We start from the raw sequence: 21,252 nt of genomic DNA on the forward strand, positions 1-21,252 counted from the left end.
GTTAATGTGGATTTTTAAAGGTATCTTTATGCTATTAGTAGCTCAGAAGTGTCCCTTTCGCACACTGACTATGGTTTTCAAAATCTGGGCAAATTGGTCACATAACACATCTCCAGGACAATTCCCTTGGAAAACCATGTCTGAAAGACTGGCCCAAACTGTTTTATAGAACGGGCTCCCCAGACAGTCAGACCGAACGGCAGCTGTGTGATCACCTTCACCAACTTTGCTCTGTGACTCTCCCAGTTTCTCACAGCCACTTACAGTCACTGACACCTCACTCAATGGTGTTGGTGCGACAGGTCTGCGCCCTGAGTGCTCACTGCCTGCACTCCATCAGCCTGCACATCTCACCAGGCTGCTGTGGCCCGTTCCAAGGAGGTAAGTCACTCCACTGCTCTCACCACTTTGGTTGGCCTATTTACCAGATGATTGCTCTGGTCTTTCACACTCCAGTCACATTAGGCAGGCAAATAAGGTTTGCAGCCCTTGTTGGATTTAAACAAGAATGTACCCTGAGACTTCTTGAGAATGATCGATATATTAGATAATATACTTACATATTTATTTGGTCCACCTTCAAAGCTAGCTTTAGAACAAGGATACATTTCTCTTAAAAGTATGGAAGAAAACTTACTGAAAAATTTCTGTAGGACTCAGAAGTCACTATTCTGCACTTTGAGGAAGTTACCTTTCTTATGAAATTGAAAAAGTACACTTGCACACCAAGCTGAGCTGCATCTTATACCGAGCATACATGCTGGAACTTCTGTTCCTGACCCACAGCAGACATAACTAATCAATTGCAACCCTCTTCCCTTAAGGATCTGAATCCTTCCTAATACAGACCAATCAGCAGTTTCCTGGTTGGTCTTGCATTGAGAAATATTGACCAGTCCAAAAGCAGAAGACAGAGGAGATGCTCTTAGGTTCTAAGATGTATGATAACTAGGATAACAATTAAAACTTCATATTGCAAAAGACCAAGGTGTTGGGCCGCTGGAGGCTACTGTGCATTCCACAACATTCATGTGTCCCCAGCACTCAGCGGGTATCGTGCACAAGTGACAGCTTCCAGGAAGTTCGTCAGGGGAAGGAGACCCATGCCATCGAGTTCATGACCTAACCAACCAACAAAAGAGCAGGTGCTTTTTGTGCTCTGATATTTCCTACTAAGATCCGAGTGTAAGCCTTCATGTCGCCCAGGGAGGGACAATGTCAAAATCAGTGGGATAACTACTAAAAATATTTCACTTAATTTAAAAGCAAATACATTGCTGATAAATAAATTCTCTCATGACCACGTCATCCTCATATGAGAAAGCCCCCCCGCAGATGTTATATTCTATACAGTAATTAGTGATTAAGATTTTTCTTTCCTTTTTGGTGGATGTCAGAAAACACTTTCACTGGTAACTGTAACCGAGTGAAACACAACAGGCCAGGCACAGTGGTGCGTGCCTGTAATCTCAGCCATTCAGGAGGCTGAGGCAGGAGAATCACAGATTTCACCTAGGCATAAAAAAAAAGAGGGCGTGGGGGTGTAGCTCAGTGGCAGAGTACCTGTGGATTCAATCCCTAGTGCAAAAGAAAGAAATTAAAAAACAGATGGGGGGGTAGAGAGGGAGGGAGGAACAAAGGAATAAGAAAGAAGGGAGAAAAAACAAAAAAGGAGACTAAGTTTAGGGTCACTAGAAGAGAAATACATATTTTTCATTGGAAGTTAAAATTTCACCATATTCTGTGTCTTGATTTCATAACCATTTTTAAATGTAGCCTGTTTAAAGCACATTGGATTTATGGGACTTGCTTTGGCAATTTTATTCCATTTGCTTTATAGAGAGGATACTATCAGTGAACTGATTTTAAAAGCATCGTAGCGTCTACGAACGCCATCTCGACTCCCTCGGCACGTTACATCAGAAAGGCTGCAGTGACACCGAGCTCAGCAGATGTGGATCTCTATCCACGCCACGCGAGCAGTCCACCTGCTTCTTCAGATGCAGGGGGTCGAATACCAGCACCCCCTCACGCCAGCGTCCAGACCCTGGGTTGTCTGTCTTCAGAGGGGCGGAGCCACCATTTGTGCTACAAAGTTTACGGGGGCCAGTGCTGTGGGATCTCTCGGACGGCCGGGTACTGCCGGGCGCTCACTGGTGATTTTTAATGACACTCTCATCATCTAATCGTACATCACATCAGCCTCTAAGGGTGTCAGGGAACTGTGCTCACCTACTTAGAATGAGCTAGTGGTTTAAAGGCTCAAGGGGGATCCTCACCCTCGCACACAGGCTGCACTCCTGACCACGAGCCGTTGAGCAGGCACGTCCGCTCCGGGGAGCCCCTCAGCTGGTGGCCCATCTCACAGGAGAAGCGCAGGAGACTCTTTGTTTTAAACTCATCCCCGAGGCGAGACCCATGTGCTGGGGTCCCTGGATCTCCACAAAACCCAGGAGTGTTTCCTGTGGAAGGTGAATACATAGCAACGCAGAGTGTGAGACTCAGCTGAAACAAGCTCTCATACCCAGAGATAAGGAAAAGTCATCTGGATATGTATTCAACATGAGTTAGGGTCACAGCGTACTCTGGCAATCTGGTAAGAGTTTCTAATCAAAGCCCACAAATGGAAGAATTTAAGACATCGTTTCTGTGTTATTAAGGAAAATAGCCTTATTTAAAATACAGCTAAAATACAGTTATGAGGACAAATAATGTTCTTTTGGAAGAAATCAAATTCTGCTAATGGTGAGTGCAGGCATTGTCCCCTGGAAAGGTACGAACGGACAGCAAAAGGGAGCCAGTAGAGACACAGTATACTTGAAACGTCAGGTGAGAGGTTCGATCCTTCATAGTTAGACACAGATTTGCAATGACTTTTATTTAAGAAACATTCATAGAAACATCAGATAATTTTTTTTTCAAAGAGGACCAATGAAATTACTGATGCTGGAGGTATTAAATATGTGGAAGAATTCAGAGGAAGCATAGGAAAAGATAAAGAGCAATCAAGGAAAACCTGAGCCAAAGTAACAGTCCTAGCAGGGTGACCAGAAACTCCTACAGAGGAAATGAAAAGTGAGGGGACCAGACCAAGTGAAGATGATGAAGATGATGTGCGATGGGTACCAGTGACAGGTGAAGATGATGATGGTCTAGGTGAGGCACTAGTGACAGATGAGGATGATGATGATCTAGGTGAGGAGTTAGTGACAGGTGAAGATGATGATGATCTAGGTGAGGCACTAGTGACAGGTGAAGGTGATGATGATCTAGGTGAGGCACTAGTGACAGGTGAAGGTGATGATGATCTAGGTGAGGCACTAGTGACAGGTGCAGGTGGTGTTGACACTGACGCATTCGACAGGTAGTAGTGATGATGGTGAAGATGACTGACAGTCTACAGGGTGATGTATTGGCTGGAATGGTCACGGTTTCCGACAGCTGTACAGTTGTGGGACCCTCCCAGGAATTGTGCAGTCCTGCAGCTCCTCACCTGAGCAGTGAGGAAGGGTTCCACTCCAGTGACTGTCCTCTTGGCAGACCCTGGTGCTGTTGCCTGTAAGACTCTGGCCCCCTTTGCAGGAGTACTGGACTGTGGCCCCATATGTAAACAGCTCTCCAGTCAGGACAGCATTGGCGGGGACCCCAGGGTGCCCACACGATATGGCTAAAAAAGAAAAGACTGGAGTAAACGAGGACATCGTTCCAGTGAAGCTGCTTTGCTCTGGTAAGACTCCACTGCAGACATCCTGACATCACCTGATCACAGCAAACGCCTGTTTACGCTGCCCCAGCCCTGCTGTGTCCCAGTGGTGACGTCTGCCAATGTCCACCCGGCACCCACACCAACATTTACTTTGAAAAAGCTTCTATCGATTGATTTTTTTTTTTTTTTTTGAGGTAGTTATGCTTAGGGTTGAAATCTGCATGTGGTTTGCAAGGAGAAAACAGTGCTGGTTGATTTTCACATCCGCTCTTATTGTAGCCCACCTGAACAGAATTATGGGAAATTTGAGAAATTAGCAGGGATCCACCAAAACTATTCCTGGTATGGTTTTATTTAATGATACAATCATACACTTTGCTTGGAGACGAAACTCTGTCAAATTGGTTTAATCTTCTCGTTCATATATCTAAGAAAACCACGCTACTATTTTTTTTTTTTTTTGACTAGGTGGTAATCTGAAAATATGTAAGTACAAAACACTATTAAATAATTGATCAGCTTTTCCAGATTATTCTATAAAAAAAACTCAGTATTTCACATTTCCTTAAAATTATAAGTCTGGTCCATAATCTACCCATAAATATTTCTCAAAAAGGAAAATTCTAGAACCCCAATTAATATGGGACAATGAAGATTCATCTCTCCCTTTCAGATAAGTTACCAAATTAAGGCTAAAACCCCACACACGTTTGTGCTACGGGCCAAGAACTAACTGGGTCAGGGCCACCAAGGCCTTGGATCTAGGCCACTGATATCCAGGGTACTGCCATTTGGTCACTTGCAAGCTCTACATGTCTCCACCAGAGGTAGGTTCAGAGGGCTGGAAGGTGCCGCCGGGTCAGGTTGGCCCTCAGCGCCTGACTGGCATTGACGGTCTTTCCCTGAAGAATCAGCTTCACCTACAGGCCCTACGAGGAAGTCAGCTGTACCCGAGACACGGAAACCCGGGATAAGGGCCAAGTCCAGTTGAGCTGAGGAAGGAGCAGCAGGGCCCTGGTGGCAGCAGAGCAGCCAGGCTGGGGTGCTCCAGGCCAGCATGGCAGTGCTCCACAGTCCTCCGTCCACCTCCCCGGGTCAAGGACGAGCTGGCTGAGGGACAGTGCCTGGGGACGCTCGGTCGCACCAGGCCCGGAGGCCTGGGCATGTTCAGCTGAGGGCAAGGCCTCAGGGACGTGATGCCCCTCCAGGGAACACGTGGATGTCTGGGAAAAGGAGAAAACCCAGGAACTTCTCTGAGAAGTCGCCAGGGGGAGGGCGTGCCAGCTGCGTGCACACCCGGGTTGATGGGCCCTGGACACTTCACATCGGAGTCTGTCACGAAAGCGGCCACCCTTCCTGCCGCAGAGGCCAGGCCAGCAGCGGAGCATCTTCCCAGAGCCCTTGGCCACTGTTCCTGAACCTGGGAAAGGGAGATGGGGCAAAGGCAGGGTGGGCCAGGTCGCTGCCATGCGGGAAGACTGTGGGGTACAGGTGCCCCCCGTGGAGTGGGCAGAGGTCATGCCAGAGGCAGAGGCGTAACTGGTCCTCGAGACGGCCAGTACTGGGCCATTTCCCTGGGGACCGCATGGACACGGGTTCACCTCTCCCTCATTCCATCTCATCCTGGCTTAGGTGTATGTGGGGGACTTGGCCAATCTGCCTAAGTGCTCAGAAAACCTGACAGGACGGGTGGTGGAAGAGCAGAGTTAAAACTCAGCACTTGTCAGAATATATCAAAATAAATGTGTGTTGCCAATGACCCCTCAGGACTCAGGCACCAGACTCCAAGCCGCCCCACTCACCCAGACATTTGGGTAAAGAACGATCCCACAAGCCATTTGCCATGCAGGTCAAGGCCGAAGATCCCAGCATGTAGAAGCCCTTCTTGCAATGGTACAGGACGCTCATTCCGTACTCGAAGCTCTCGGGGAGACTCTGCTGTCCCTGGCGAACGGCGTTTTCCACAAAGCCTGGGTCTGAGCAGTTCACCACTAGGAAGTAGAACATTTCATGGGTCTCCTAGAAACAGCTACACATTACAAAAAGCAAACACCAAAACCCACAATAGATTACAACAAAAGGTGAATTTCTGATCGTTTTAGAAAGTTCACCCAAGAAGATGGCAGCAGAGAAACTACGGAACTCTACCTCCGCTAAACTCCACCTGCGCCTTGGGCTATCACGCTCCCCAAACTGCGAGCGTTCAGGCAGCTACCACAGCAATTGAACAAGGAGCGCATTTCCTTGCACTCTTTCCTAACAAGATGCTTCCTCAGTGGAAATTTTAACTTGAGTTGCTTTGGTGAAGTTTTTGTGGCTTTAAAGTGGTAACTGGAACTGGCTGATGTTAGTTCAAACATTTCCACTCAAGCGCAATGTCCTCAGGCAGGGACAGTAATTGGTCGTCCAGCCCACACACGGTCCACATCTGCCCCTGTCACCCGTGGAATGCGAGGGAAGATGGCGGTCCTTGCATCAGCGAGTCTTGGCCAGCCCCCGCTGGGCCGCCTCTCCCTCAGAACACCCGGTCTGGCCGTGGTGTGCAGGGCCGGATCTGGTGGGGCTGGACAGCAGCCTGCTAGCCCGACCACCTGAGCCTCTGCTGGTGAGGAGCCCCGTGCTTTCCCAGGTGCAGCGGGAAGCAGAGCCCCGACTGCCCCGAGTTCCCACAGCAGGCCAGTGAGAGGGACAGCTGCCTGGAGACTGCCGCCCCAAGAGTCCCGGCTCGGGAAGGAGTGTGTGCAGGACTCTCAGGCGGGCACTGCACATCCCTGTCCCACCGATGGGCACTCGACGCCCCTACAGTGGGGAGGAGGCCGGGTCCACTAGGCTCCCTTTAGTACCATTGAATAACGTCCTCTGTGGGTCTCAGCAGCCCTGAGTTTCCAGAGCACAGTCTTGAGTTTCTTGGAGCACAGGGGCACCTTCAGGGCCCAGGTGCGTCATGGCCACCATGAAAGGGAAACCAAACCTCAAAGCAGCAGGTGGGACCTCGCCAGAGATGACCCCTGAACCTGAGGACGGCAGCACAGCAGCCTCCGTGGTCCCGGAACGGGCAGCTGCAGCCCAGCAGCAAGGGCACCTGTGACTGTCCGTGGCGCTGCCCCTGGGAGCCTGTCCAAGCCACGTCCCGGTGTGCGGTGAATGGAGGAAGCTGTGGGCACGCGGGTGGACGGCCCTGAGCAGGGACCCCCACGGTGCCAAGGCCCCGTGCTGCATCAAAGTGTACTGCTGCTGCGTGGGGTGGGCTTCGGCCTTAGAAGGACCCACTGCAAGACCCGAGGCAAGGAGGGGTGAGCAGAGCCACTGAGCGTGGAGCCAAGGGAAGGACCAGGCGGGAGAGAGGTCGAGGAGTCAGGCAGAGAAGCAGGGACTGGCGCAGAGACAGGAGAGCCGACTGCCTCCTCTCCTGAGGGCCCGGGAAGGAACGCTCTGAGCCCCGTGGCTGGACGCGGGATTCTGAGTGTGGTCCCACAGCTCGCTCTGAAGCAGACCAGGAGCTCTCTGCAGGACCCTGCCAGGAGGAGGGCTGTGCAGGGGGCACAACAGCCTCATGGGATGACATGGTCCTGACATCAGACTCCACTGGAATTGCCCGGAAGGCGCGTGTGAGTGCTGAGCCAGAGCCCCTTACGATGTTGAGCAGACCTGAACCCCTCAGGGGCTCGAGCTGGGGAGAGGAGGCCAGGACCAGGCGCAGGCAGCATGCGGGTGCCCCAAGTGGGCCCTTTCCAGTCCTGCAGAGAACTACAGTCAGAAGCATCTGTTTATATCCCTTCCCGTTAACCTCCGAGGCTCCATTTAGAGGCCCAGCTGCATCGCTCACGGAGGAGCAGAGGATAACTGGGCTGATTTGTCCACGAGCACTTTGAGGTATTTATTCCACATCGCTGCTGCCGATGGTCGTGCTTGACCACGTGCAGGGCAGGTCCCCTGCCAGGACAGCTCGTCAGTGCCCCCCCAGCCACTGGAGCCGCTTTCCAGTCACCTCCCTCCTCCCACCTTCTGGGTGTGACTCCTACTCAGGGGTCTTGTGGAAAAGACTCACATGACTGACAGGTGCTGTGGGTGGAAAGGCGTGACGAGAACTGGGTCCTGCCGCGGTTGGAGAGCATGTGCAACGGCCCACGAGGTCAGCAAGCAGGCCCGAGGCTCTGGGAAGGGCTCCTCCAGCTCTGCAGAGGCCCAGCCTCATCCTGGCACCTCCCTCAGGATGCCCAGACCACGCTGTGCCCTCCAGGTGTGAGGACCTGCCCTTGGTCGGCACGCCCAGCAGGAAGGAATGAGAAGCACCGGTGCTTCGTGGCTCCGTCCTCCCCGTGTGGGGAGATTCACGCGGAGACACCACACCTGCTCCCGGGATGGGCACGTTGGAGGGTGAGTGAGAAACTCGCACCTCGGCAACACATCCAGGGCCAGGAGACCTTCGCCTGGAAGTCGGTGGGGGCCGGGAGCGAGGAACATGTGTCTGCCCGCCTACTTACAAACCCCGTCCTTCAGTCAATCCCAAGGGGCCCTTGGTTTTGGAGAAACAGCTGGAATCTCAGCGCTCGATGGTGACACACGAGTTGTGCCCTCAGCCTTCTGGGCTTTGTGTCCACACCCCACGCTTGGAGCAGGGGCTTCAAAAGGCCCAGTCACCATGTAAAGGCAGATGGGGACGTGGGCACCATGAGCCACACCGGAAGCCTTCCCCTCCAGACCCCAGGAGGACTGAGGAAGCCCTGCCACCAACACGGCCACCCCGACGGCTGATGGCGTGGGCTGCTGCTGCTCCCTGGGCCTCGGGCTCACGGCCTTCCCTCCGCCTGCCTCACTCTGCAGGACTCAGCAAGACCCCCAGACCCTGACGGCCGCTCCCGGAACAGCGTCACCCATGTGCGCCATCCTGGCCTCCTGGGTCCGCTCCCCGGTCCTGCCCAGGCACTGGAAGCAGAATCAGCTCCCGCAGGTCCTCTCTGGGTCCGGACCCATAGCGATGGCCACGTTCTCACGAGCCTCTCCCTGAGGAGGGTGTGGTGGTGGCGTTCAGTCTCAGGCCGCTGCGCCTCACCCCAGACAGAGAACTGTCTGCGCACCGTCTGTTCTCGGCACCAGCTGCTGCGGGGAGGCAGCCAGGTGTGAGCACTGCAGTCCAGGTCAGGGACCCCACGGGGACACCGGTTCTTGGGCTCACGACTTCCTGCCCCTGGACAGCAGCCTGTGGACCCTCTGGGAACCAGTTGGTCACTGAGCAAAAGGCACATCCAAGTCCACTTGTGGTCCTCAGAAAAAGATGTCCACACTCGATTCTCAGAGTAGACAATGTTTCCCTTGTGCCTTTTAAAACTGCATCAATTCATTAAATATATATTAATTCATGATGAATTAAAATGCTGGTAAGGTCTTACTTGCAGGGCCTCTGAGATGGTCAGAGCAGAGCCATGTAATTAACTTGCAAATCCAAAATCTGTTTAGAAGTGGGGAATCCAAGGCAGAATCCAGAGAACCTGATCTTTGGCACAAACACTGCTTCCGACAAGAAGCTTTGGAAGAAAGCGCGATGAAGTATGAACTCATTTTCCAACCTCTGCTCTGATAGTCAATTTTGGTGGAGGTTGTGCCCTGGGCCAAATTGGCTTTTGTGTTTGTTTTGAAAAGCAAACCATGAAGATAGTTTATCATTTTTTAATTTCAATATAATTCTTACATAAAAAAAGGAAAAGTGCTTTGGAACTGTCAAATTAAACTTTAAAAACTAAATGCTAGGGGCTAAGCTTTTATTGAAATTAAAAAATGAAAACTAATATTCAGTAAAAATGGCAAGTATACACTGAGTTAATATGAACCAGTGACTCCTATCTTTGGAATAAGTAGTGTATAATCATGTATCTTCAACCCTGGTTCCACTTCCCAGGGTTTTGGCTTCCCAAGGTCAACTGTGTTCTGGAAATATTACATGGAAAACTCTAGAAGTAAGTAAGTTTTAAATCATGTGCTCTTCCAGGTAGCACAATGAAGACGTGGGTCATCCTTCTCCATCCTGCCTGGGGTGTGATAATTCCTGCATCCTGTTCAGTGTATCCACTCTGTATATACCACCCACCCATTACTTGCTCAGTAACTGTCTCAACTCTCTAAGCAACTGCAGAGGCATTGAAACACTGTTCAAGTAACCCTCACACGGGAGCCCGCCATATGAGTACAGTCAGAAGATACGTTGAGAGAAACAGAGACCACATTCATGATTTTTATTAGAGTATTGTAATAATCACTCTTTCATTATTTGATTAGTTGTTAATTTCTTAAGGCGCCTAATTCATAAATTGAAATTTATCACGTTATGTGTGAGCTGTGTGGGCAAATAAGCAGTGCAGAGAGTGTAGTTTGGTACTGCCTTGAGTGTCAGGCCTCCTTGGGGGTCAGGAGGTGTCCGCTGTGGATGAGGAGGGCCCTGGACTGGCACTTGCAATGGGAAAGCAGTGCAGACGACGCAGCCTGCTTCTGCGGGACGCTCTGAGCATGAAGGTCTACGTGCCCACACGTTTGGGAGGATGCCGAGACCCTCTCTTCAGCACCCCCCTGGGTTTCAAACCGAATTTGCCCCACAGGTCTGAGGAGTCCATCAGTGTCTCCGGGCTGGGACAGACCTGAGGGAGCAGCAATGGGGTCAGGATGCTGGAAGGACATTTCACATGAGGAAGTCTATGCAGTCTAAATGCAAGTTCAGTGTCTTTTACTTTGTTAATGCAGAGCAGCAGGCCAGGGTGGGCGTGGTGGGCACGGGCCTCAGACACAGGTGGCGTGGCGGGACGCTGACCTGGCGCCCCATGTGCCCTGGGGATGCTCCACTGGCTGCTCTGGCTCCAGGTTCCTGCTCTCACATCGCCCTGACCTGCGGCCATGGCCCTGTGGCTAGAGGTCTCCACGTCCGACCTGAAACCCGCACCAGGCAGGACGAGTCCAGGTTCCTGCTCTCACATCGCCGTGACCTGCGGCCATGCCCCCGTGGCTAGAGGTCTCCACGTCCGACCTGAAACCCGCACCAGGCAGGACGAGTCCAGGTTCCCTGGGCTTTGGTTTTGAGCTCACTGACCACTCAGATCCGAGTTTAGAATTCTGGCAGGGAAGCCACAGCCTACACAGGATCTCCTTCACCTGAGGCTGCCTGGAAGCACTTCCACCAGCTGTGGTGTGGACAGAACGTTCGCCTCCATTCCACAGGGGACTGCAAGAACCACCTGCTCCCAGTTCTAGTCAAGGGGCCTTGCTGCCCCGGCCTTCTCCTGCCTAGGTCAGGGACATGCAAATACACAGTGCTGCGTCCCTCAGGACAGTGCAGCTGGGGACAGTGACGCCCACGTCACACCAGGGTAGACAACACCACGCTGAACTGGCAGAAACCTCACAGTTGACCTTCCTGTTGCACCTGGCATTTTAATTTCCTTAAAAATATCTTCAGTGTGGCATCTGCGAAGGTGTAAAGGGAACTCTTCCTACAAAGGAGTCTGTGTTGACTGACAACACACACAGGGGACAGGGAGCGTGAGATCCACTGCCAGGCGCTCAGGCCAAGGGCAGAGGGCAGGGGGCAGGGGACACAGCCCTTGCTGCAGTGCCAGGAGGGACCTGGCCCTGGGGACCCTGCTGAGAAAATTCCGGCAAGAACTGTAAAATGTTCTCAGAGCACTTTATGTTAGAACATGAGAGATGGAGACACACAGAGAGAGTCAGAGTCAGAGATGGAGACAGAGAGAGATGTGGAGACAGAGAGAGAGCCAGAGAGAGACAGAAATGGAAACAGAGAGAGAGAGAGAGAGAGAGATGTGGAGACAGAGAGAGAGCCAGAGAGAGAGAGAGAGAAAGAGAGAGAGAGACAGAAATGGAAACAGAGAGAGAGAGAGAGATGAATATAAAGATGTGGAGACAGAGAGAGATGTGAACACAGAGAAAGAGAGAGAGCGACAGAGAGATGGAAATACAGGGAGAGATGGAGACGATGTGGAGATAGAAAGTAACCAGGGAGACCGGGAGAGAATGCAGGGAAGACAGAGAAAACTCAGTGTCCATATTTTTTGAGTTGTTTGTGCTTAAAATCTATGTTTTTTGCCTTTACTGAAGTTTCTTACCTTTCTCTACTGGTAAGTCACAAAAATTCAGTCATGAACAGGGTAATTTAAAAAATAATCCATGCCTTGTAATGAAGAATGCCCCATTTAAATTCTTTGGTGGTTGAGAAGAGGGGTAAAAGTTAGTTCACCAATTTTTCTAGAGCACTCCTGCCTGATTAAAGTCCTGCTAGCATTTGTTTTGATTTTTTCAAGAGAAGGAATTACAGAAAGTTTAGAGGACAAAGACGCATCAACCACAGAGCAGTGATGACTGCAGCTGTAAATGTTCCTGGACTGAGCCCTGACCAGACCAACCCCAGTCCTAAAGAGAAGAAGCATGACTGGCCACGGAGGAAAACAGCTACGGAAGTCCACCTCTGACTCTCCGTCACCAACCTGCAGGGTTGGGTAGGGCTTTTGTCTGTAAAGGGTTGAGTCTGAGAATAAAGGGCACACCTCAGGAAAGAGGCAGACTCCAGAACTGCCCCTGACTCAGTCTCACTTCAGCAGGGATGGACCAGGGTTCCCTCCACGTGTCTGCCGGCATTTCTCCTTCCATCATTACCCGGGGGCCGCTGTGAACTGTCCAGCGCCCTACACGCAGTGGCACACTGGAGAATCCTGCAGGAGCCTGGGAGACAGTGCACACGGCTCACCAGTGTGCATGGTGATGTCCTTAACCTTCCTGAGAGGACTCAAGAGACCCACAGGAACCTCGCTGCAGTGTCCACTGAGAACCCCTGGCCACTTTGACCATGGAGCAGCTTGATTTTAACTTTGAGGTTCGGATTTCGATGCCATTGACTTTCCTAAAGCTCCATCGCCTCGTGAGCTGCCCTCCTGCCCACGTGCCCTTCCTTTTCAAGCACGTGCATGCCAATCCACTGCTTCAGTGGTCATCGCCTGCTTCAGAAGTGAGGCCGAGCAAAGCCGTCGGAAGAGTGGAAAAATGGGCAGTCGAGAGGTGACCTGGGGTCAGTGCCTGTGGGTCAGGACCCACGCTGCCTGTGAGCACATGGGTACGAAGCTTTCAAAAGAAGTGTGCTTCCAGGAACAGAGAGGGCGGTGAGGAAGGAGAGGCTCCTGCTGGAGGGGTGAGGAGGGCGGGCTCCTGCCCAGGGCTCGCGACACTCTGATTTTATGTTGTGCGGCGGATCCCCAAAGGACCACGCATGGGACCCAACACGAAAGAGAACCAGCTGGTGAGCTTCACTTCATTTAATTTCTTCTCTTCTCTCTTAAGGTATACTAGAGAAAAATGGGATCTAGATAGGAAAGGAACTATCAATTTAAAAGCTCACTCTTTTTAGTCCTTCTGATCTTCTGTCCAACAAGACTAGTTGGCAAGCCGCCTGGAGAAAGGTCTCAGCAGCTTGGTCAGCATTCTCCCTGGGTGACATCCTACTTGGGGACATTCTCCCTGGGTGACGTTCTCCTCCGGTGACAGAATCTTGGGTGATGTTCTCCCTGTCCGGGCAGCCACTCCCTGGTCCTGGGTAGCTAACCACTTAGAGACATGAGTGGCCACATGACAGTGTCCAGCATGGCATTCTGCACTGAGTAGTGAACAACACTGGCTAGAAGGTTCTGTGGGGATGGCTGTAGGTCCTTTGAGACAGGAGACACGGAGGCGAGATTGTGCTGAACCGCGGGGAAGACACATGGGACCGTCACTCGGGCCCACACCCGGTCGCCCTCAGTGCCCTGCTGCGTTGTGGTGCTGGGAGGGCTGTGCAGTCTGATCTGGGCAGTGCAATGCTTTTCTAGGTCCTTGAACTGCAGGCAGAGGTGGGCACCAGCAGCTGTGCCCCTCCACTGCCCGTCCAGTCTTCAGGCATCCATGTGTTGCCCCGAGAGCTGCGCAGAGCTGAGTGAGTAGCCAGGTTGATATGTGCTGCTGGCTCAGTGTTCATTTTATCTTCAGGGAGAACCAACATGTGCTGGTGTCAGAGTCGGAAATGCCAGCTTTCCATTCCGGAGACACTCCAAGGGACGATCAACCTGCTGCCCTCTCCCATGGTCCCTGGCTGTGCAACTCAGGGTCTCGCTTACCCGTCACATAACAATGATGACACAGGTCTCTGAGGGCCGGCTGTTCTCTTTGAAGCTGGCCAGAGCACTGCACTGTCTGGAGAGCAGCTTGAACTTGGGGACAAGGAGCCCATGGCCTCCTGGTGGAATGTCCCCGCTCCCACTGACAGGATGCCACCAGAGTCTGCTTTCCAAGGGGACAGAAAACAGAGGAGCTCTGCTGTCCTGACTGATGGCAGGACTTCCTCTGTGTTGGGGAAGAATGCAAGTGGGGCTACGTTCCCTTTCCTGCGGCTCAGATTGTCCGGGCTCACGCTAAGAGCTGGCGGATCTCATGGAATATGAAATGTTTCTCTATGAAACCACCCAGAATTCCAAGACCTTACAACAGAAATGGCACAAAACTGCATCTCCTCGTGCCTAGTGGATTTTGGAAAGTACAACTTGTAATTAATTAGTTAAAATGCCCCCCTACCAAAAGCAGAAAAGAAAATGAAGACAAAAATCGGAAATAGTGAGCTGCTGTGACCACAGGGTGTGGGGAAGAGTGGCCAGCCGAGGGCCTCTGCTCACACAGCCTTCCATCCAGGGCCCCAGGAGGCAAAAACGTGGGGGTGCACCCTGTCTCTCCAGTAAGACCCGCCTGCCGAGAAGAGGCGCCAAATACAAAGCCACGGGAAATTCCTGGAGCGGAACGCTGCAGATGGGAAAGCTGAGTGACGTGCCACCCAGGTCTCAGTCAGGAGGCTTCAAAGACACGTGCTTATGTCTCCTCCTAGCTGGTGAAACAGGCCGCCAGACAGAACCGCCCACGTGCACTACTTAGGGGCCTGGGTCTCTTCTGGCAGGGGTCACAGTGCTTGGAAGTAGCCACAGGGTGGGCTGCACACCGCTGTGGATCATCACATATGAACTTTAATGCAAGCACAGGAGCGAGGTGTGTCTGGCATTGCGCTGGGCCTCCACCAGGACCGTTGCACTGGGCCTCCACCAGGACCCTGGAGTCACAAAGCAGGGACCCTGGCTCCCTGACCCTTCATGCCTGCGTGCTCCAGACTGCGGTGGCTTTGAGAGACTACCTCCAGCTGGGAGCTTTGTTTAAATACCAAGCTCAACTCCTTTCATACTCTTTTCCCAAAGTGTGAAGACACCAGTGGGTTTGTGCTGCCCATCTGGGTCTTACATCATCCTTCCTGCTCGGGCAAAGGGGTGTTTCCTCTGGGACTGCAGTACATGGACTCCCAGCGCCACGAGAGTCACCTGCTGCAGAGCGGGCTGATCTCTGACAGGCGCCAGGAGGGAGGCGCAGAGGCTGAGGCAGTAATAGCACGACCCTGGGGGTCTCCCAATGCTGTGAAATATGTATTTTTAAGGAAGTCTCCAATTCTCTTAAAAGGAAGATAGATCTTTCATCTCTACAAGCAAAGGGTGAAGCTGAATTTTCCTGAAGTTAAATGGAAACTCAAAAGTGCTCTTTGAATTACAGATCTGATGCTCTATTTTAAAATACACAGGGAAGCTTTGCTTTTGTTTTTAATGTTTTAAAGATGAGTGTGGCTACCATCAGGACGTGGACTGCGAGCCATGGAATCCAGCTCTGCCTTGATTCCTGGCACCCAGCGCTGGCTGCAGCTCTGCCTTTTCATTTCAGAGAAAAAAGCAGAGGATTCACCAGGACAGTGTCCACTGTGGCATTTAAAGCTGGAAAACAGCATTTGTACAACAGCATAAGAAACTTATCAAAAGTTGAGCTGCGTGTGAATGATCACTGGTACACACTTAGCGGGGGGGATCATTCCACTGATACAACATCACTGGCAGGTCACAGGAGCAGCCAGGACTTTCTGCACGCTAGGCTCACTGATGGAAGGAAGGATGGGAAGTGTTTCCAGAGCCGTCGCCTCTGGCCAGGCTCGGTTCATCCTGTAGGTTATGCTCACAGATTTTGTTTCTGGCGTGAGGCCCGAAGCACTGACGGCACATCGCCGCGCACAGCCTGCGGCGTCGAGGGAGGTCCCCAGGGAGGGCTGCTTCCCAGTTCCCACCAACACCCACTCGTGCCATCACACTGACATTTCACAGCGAAAACACGTGCTTTCTGGCCAGAATTCATATGAAAAATAACCCACAGGTGTGGAAAAGGTAGAAATCTCACACATCAAAAGTGGATCTTTAGATGGGAAGTGACTACAATTACGCAGGACCTCAAAGCGAGGTTTTTACAAAAGCTAATGAGGAAAAAATCTGAATTTAGAAAATTTATTATGGACCCTTTAAAGATTTGATTTTTAATTTAAACTTCTCATGTTGGGGTAGAAATACAGGAGCAATTCCTGGTAGTATTTATCAATTATTTAAGGCAATAGCCCTTGTACCTCCATGGACAAAAAGTTGGTGGGGGGAGACCTGTATCAAAATCTTATATCTGATATGAAAATAAACACAAAATTGGTTACAGACTTCAAAGTATGTAAAATGCACAGTACAAAAAAATAAAGGAACACATCTTTGGGGCTTAGGTCTGAGCTTGGCATCAAAACCACGATCCATAAGAGACGGCGGGGAGCACACGGTGAAGTGTCTGGATCACCGGCCATCAGGCGGTCACAGGTCAAGACCACAAAGGCGCCCCTGGGCAGCTGTCAGAACGGCCCCAGGAGCTCAAGCACACACCCCGTGCCCGGAAGGACCAGGGAAACGCCACTGCCCAGGCACCAGGCGCCGCTGGCAGGAACGCCCGCCACTCGGTTCTCACGGCCTCGCATGGCAAATGCCACACCACCCGGCAGTCGCACTCGAGGGCATTCTTCCCGGAGAACTGCAGACCCGCGTGACTGTTGGCAGCAGCAAAGGGAAGGGAGTTCCCTCTGCACAGACGGCAGGACGGACGAGCAGGTCACGCCAGAGAGCGCTGCGGGGAAAGGGAAGGGGCGGAGCTCCCGGCCGGTGAGGGCTTTGGGGACTCTCCAGGGAATCACGTGGAGGCAGAGGCAGACCCCGGGCGAAGGCCCTAAGTCCACTTACTGTGCAGGAGCCCTGGAGGGCAGTCCTGCTCCAGGAAGGAGGACTGAGGGCAGGAGGCCGGGCGGCCAGTGGGTCCTCGGGTGGAGGTGTCATGCATGGCCACGTGGACACCCAGGTTCAGCTGTCACTCTATTACAGCAAGGTGCTGCCCTTGGGCAAAAGCCATCAGGGCACAGAGGATACCCTCTGTTTCTAACAACTGCATAAGAACGTGCAATCATCTTGGAATGAAAAGTTTTACCACAGGTTACCTTCTCGTTGATAACACAAGAGGAAAACCTTCTTGGGAAAAAGAATCGCTGGCAGTTTATCCTGACAAAAATAACATTCACAACATTGTATACATTGTAAATAATACATATTACATGGAACTTAACTACTTACCATATGCAAATTGATGGACAGTGTGTGCGCTCACAGGTTGGACCAGCCCTGCCTGAGAGCAGCTGCCTGGGAGGTCTGCAGCTGGGACTTCCCGGCAGTGCTGCTGCTCAGACGCTAGTGCACGCTGGGTCTGCGGGTCCTGCCACCACAGGACCAAGGACAGGGAGGAGTCTGTGTCTGGGGACAGCTGGCTTTGGAGGATGCCAGCCCTGCACCTGTGGTGTGCTGGGCCCTGGGCAAGGCCAGGCAGGGTTTGGGGGTCCACCACTGGTCTACACTAGTGAAAGGAGTCTGGGCTGCATCCCTTGTACTCGCCCAGCCCCGGAGGGGCAAGAGCACAGCTTCCGCCTCCCCTGCCGGTCCTCGTGACCAGCCCAGGTCCAGGTCCAGGTTGGACTAGGAACATGGCCTCAGTCGCCCTCTGGCCACACTCAGGCACTCTGGTCCTCATACCAGCGTTTTGGGGCAAGGTAGAATTTAGTGGCTTCACTTGGCCTTGGAGCTCAAGCCAAACACCGCCCTGCAGGCTGGCGCCAGAACTCTGAGCCAGGAGGCCGGCGTCCCACACGACTAGCAACCGTCAAGCGGGGCTGCCAGTCTCCTGCTGTCTCGGCTACAAACAGCTCCTAGGAGCCCTGCACATCAGTGGGGCGCTTGTGGAAACAGGGAGGTTCCAGCCTCTGCCTGTCTTGTCATTTTACCACCATGAAAGGCCTCGTCTCCATATCAACATGCCCTGCACTCAGCCAGGGAGATGTCTCCATGGAAGAAACGCAAGCAAAGTCTTAAGGATGAGGAGTAGATGCAGACACACATGCCAAAGCCAAGTCCAGAACATTCTTGCAAGTTCCTGGTTTAGCCAGGAGACTGACCGTCTTTAAATAAATGAACCCAAAATAAATACCTGAAACTTAGAAACAACGAAAACTTCATGAATACGTTCACACTTAGAAGCTGAGGGCCCAGAAAGGCCAGTGCATAAGGCAGAAGTGAATGAGCGAGTGCATGAGGAAGAGAGGTCGGAAAGGCGCTCTGACTTGAAGGGGAGGATCTTGGGCACTCGTGACTTGCGATCTAGCTGTGCGATGGGACAGGGCCACGGGGAGGTCCGTGTTGTCTTGGGGACGTCTGCCCAACACCCCCTTTACTCAAACTCCCTCCTCAGAAGCTTTCCTACCTCGACAGGTGGGCAAGGGGCTACTCCACTGGCCGTTGCTCCGACACTGGGCCCGGGACGCGCCCTGAAGCAAGTAGCCCGTGTTGCAGGTGAAGTTCACCAGGTCGTTCAGGTTGAACTCGCTGCCGTTGGTGAGCCCGTGGGCAGGGTTTCCGGGGTGTCCACAGGTGATGGCTGTGGGAAGAGGGTCTGTGTCACTGTCCAGCACAGCTGGCGAGGCCGACACCCAGCAGGGACAGTAGAGGCCAGCAGAGCCCTGCGGGCCCGGGCCTCCCACTGCAGCCGAACGGGCAAGTCTGCCTTCCAGGGCTCAGGAGATGAGCACAGACCCAGCTTAGAGGCAGGCTTTCATCACAAGGTTGAAAACAAGCAGCCCCTGCCCACATACTGTCCTCATCACGGGCACTGCTATTTCTTAGTCGGATCATGACAAACTAGCAGAGATTTCAAAACAAGACAGACACATACACAAAAAAGAGCTGTTAAAGACGCTCGTGTTAATCATGAGTTTTAAATATTGTCCCCTGCTTGTGCCAGGTGATGCCGTCAAACTCTTGCTTTGAAATATCATGGGTCTGCTTGAAACTTTACGTGTTCTATGTAAAGTTTTTTCCAGTATCAATTTAAATATCAAAAACTGGCCAAATAACTGCACAGATATTCCTAACACCGACAGAGCACATCGCGTGGTCCTTTGTGATGTGGCGAGCCGTCTTATGCCCCACATCACAGCCACACACGGCAAGGAGATACCTGGCCCTTTCCAGAGAAAGACCACAAAGCTGGTGCCTTCCCCTATTTATCTTGTCAGCGTTTTCCTTCTAAATAGAGCTTTCATCGCTGATCTTTGCACACTCCACAGCCCTGTCACATGATACCTGTCACCACAGAGTAGGTGCATCAGCATCTCATTTGCTTAACTCTCAGGAGAACGAAGAATACCTCAGAAGAACTTTTGGTCTGAAGGGAACTTTGCAGCAAGATTCTTGTTCTAAACCAGCAGTCGCTATCTGCGTGGTGTGGCAGAGTTGGAAAATGGCACTACATCACACTCTGCCTCTTGCTTCCAAAGGACGGCTTATTAGTCTCTGGATTCTTGGAGAAAGCGTGGCCAATACAGAGCCCCACAGTGCGTAAGGGGTGTGGCCATCGCGGGGCCTGTGAGGCTGCCCTGAGCCCAGGCTTGGGCCTGACTCCTACGTGGCGGTCACTTCCACCTCCTGCACTGAGCCCAGCTCGGGGGAGTGGGTACGGTACACCTTGTCCCTGGAAATGAGCTACTGAGTGAATTACGCGTGGACAGGAGGGAGGGGCGGGGAAGGGTGGCACTCCTGCCCTGAGGGGGCAGCGGCGTCACTCTCAGGAGGACAGCGTGCAGGATGACTCACAGCGGGGGGAAAGTGTAGGAAAGGACGCATCGGGGAGCAGGTCAGAGCCTGTACTCACGGACGCAGACGGGGGTCTGTCCCGACCACTTGTGGTCCTGCAGGCATATCCTCACGGAAGTACCCACCAGCCGGAAACCAGGCTTGCACTGGTAGACCACCGTGTCCCTGTAGCTGGAGCCGTCCCCACTGATGTGGCCGTTCACAATGGGGTCCGGGGAGCCACAGTGGCCAGCTGAAAAACAGAAGCAACCGCGGGGAAGACTTAGAGATGGGTCTTCCATGAACAAGCTACGTTGCAACCATTTATTTGTCAAGTCAACGACAGCATTGAATCCACGGCATTGGAATCCCCCATAGCTATCATCTCTCAGGCAGTTTTCTTTTAAAGTTATTCATTTTCCCAGCAATTAGACATAAAGTAAGTACTATTTTTAATATGAAATTATTTATGATTATTTCCCTAATTATGGTTTCCCCACTTACTAATTTTACTTAGGGCATTTTAGATCGCTTGTGTGTCCTCTTTCAAAACACACCAGAAAGAGGAGGAAATACTGGGATACATAGGAGCAGGGCTTTGCAGTCCGTTGGGTGGAAAAGAGAACATGAGGACATTCTGCTCAGAAAACAGGGTGAGAAGTTCCAATGAGAGAGTAGACCAGAGGGTGGGTGCTGTTCAAACACTGGATCTGCGTCACAGGCCAGCCAGCGTCTAGGTGAAGACGGCTGGGGTCCACGGAACAGGAGTGCAGGGCGGGAGTCGGTGCCTGAGCGTGGCCTAGGCCCAGGAGACCCGAGGGCACGGCCAGTAGAGGGGACATGGAACAGGAGTGCAGGGCTGGAGTCGCTGCCTGAGCATGGCCTAAGCCCAGGAGACCCCCACGGCCAGTAGAGGGGACATGGAACAGGAGTGCAGGGCTGGAGTCGCTGCCTGAGCGTGGCCTCGGCCCAGGAGACCCGAGGGCACGGCCAGTAGAGGGGACATGGAACAGGAGTGCAGGGCGGGAGTCGCTGCCTGAGCGTGGCCTCAGCCCAGGAGACCCGAGGGCACGGCCGCAGTGCCTGCGAGTCCTCCAGGAGCTGCCAACAGAGGAGCGAGCTGTGGGGTCAGGGAGGCCGGGAGGCGGGGCTCCAGTCCAGCCCTGGCTGCCCGCCCCCATCAGTCCAGGGCTTCTCCACCGCCACTCTCGCCCTTTCTCCGGCTTCTCCTCCTCCCGCCAACTTGTCCTCTGCTCTTTCTTTCCTGCACGTACATTTGGAAAGAGCATCTTATTTAATCACCAAAAGAGGAAGGATTCAAGTAACTGAAGTGAAAAGCTGTCACACGTGGGTTTTGGATTGCCAAGAACAGGAAAAACCAAGCTCCCTTTCTCTGCTCAAGAGAGAGCCTGTGCTGGAGAGGCGGTCCTGTGGGGTGGAGGGGAGGCAGTGGCCAGGGCGGGCCTGCCCTGC

General features: G+C 52.6%; 1 protein-coding gene across 1 annotated transcript in view; it reads right to left on the bottom strand.

Annotated features, from left to right (window-relative positions):
• Csmd1 (CUB and Sushi multiple domains 1) overlaps positions 1–21,252 on the bottom strand; it is a 1,673,782-nt gene that overhangs the window by 26,116 nt on the left and 1,626,414 nt on the right. Inside the window, exons 53-57 of the mRNA XM_047550875.1 lie at positions 19,859–20,032; positions 18,413–18,586; positions 5,509–5,697; positions 3,494–3,667; positions 2,280–2,462 (exon numbers count right to left, since the gene is read on the bottom strand). Of these exons, the coding sequence (XP_047406831.1) occupies positions 2,280–2,462; positions 3,494–3,667; positions 5,509–5,697; positions 18,413–18,586; positions 19,859–20,032 (894 nt within the window). The remainder of the gene's footprint in view (positions 1–2,279; positions 2,463–3,493; positions 3,668–5,508; positions 5,698–18,412; positions 18,587–19,858; positions 20,033–21,252) is intronic.

This window comes from Sciurus carolinensis, chromosome 4 (assembly GCF_902686445.1).
Source record: "Sciurus carolinensis chromosome 4, mSciCar1.2, whole genome shotgun sequence".
NCBI classification, from domain to species: Eukaryota; Metazoa; Chordata; class Mammalia; order Rodentia; family Sciuridae; genus Sciurus; species Sciurus carolinensis.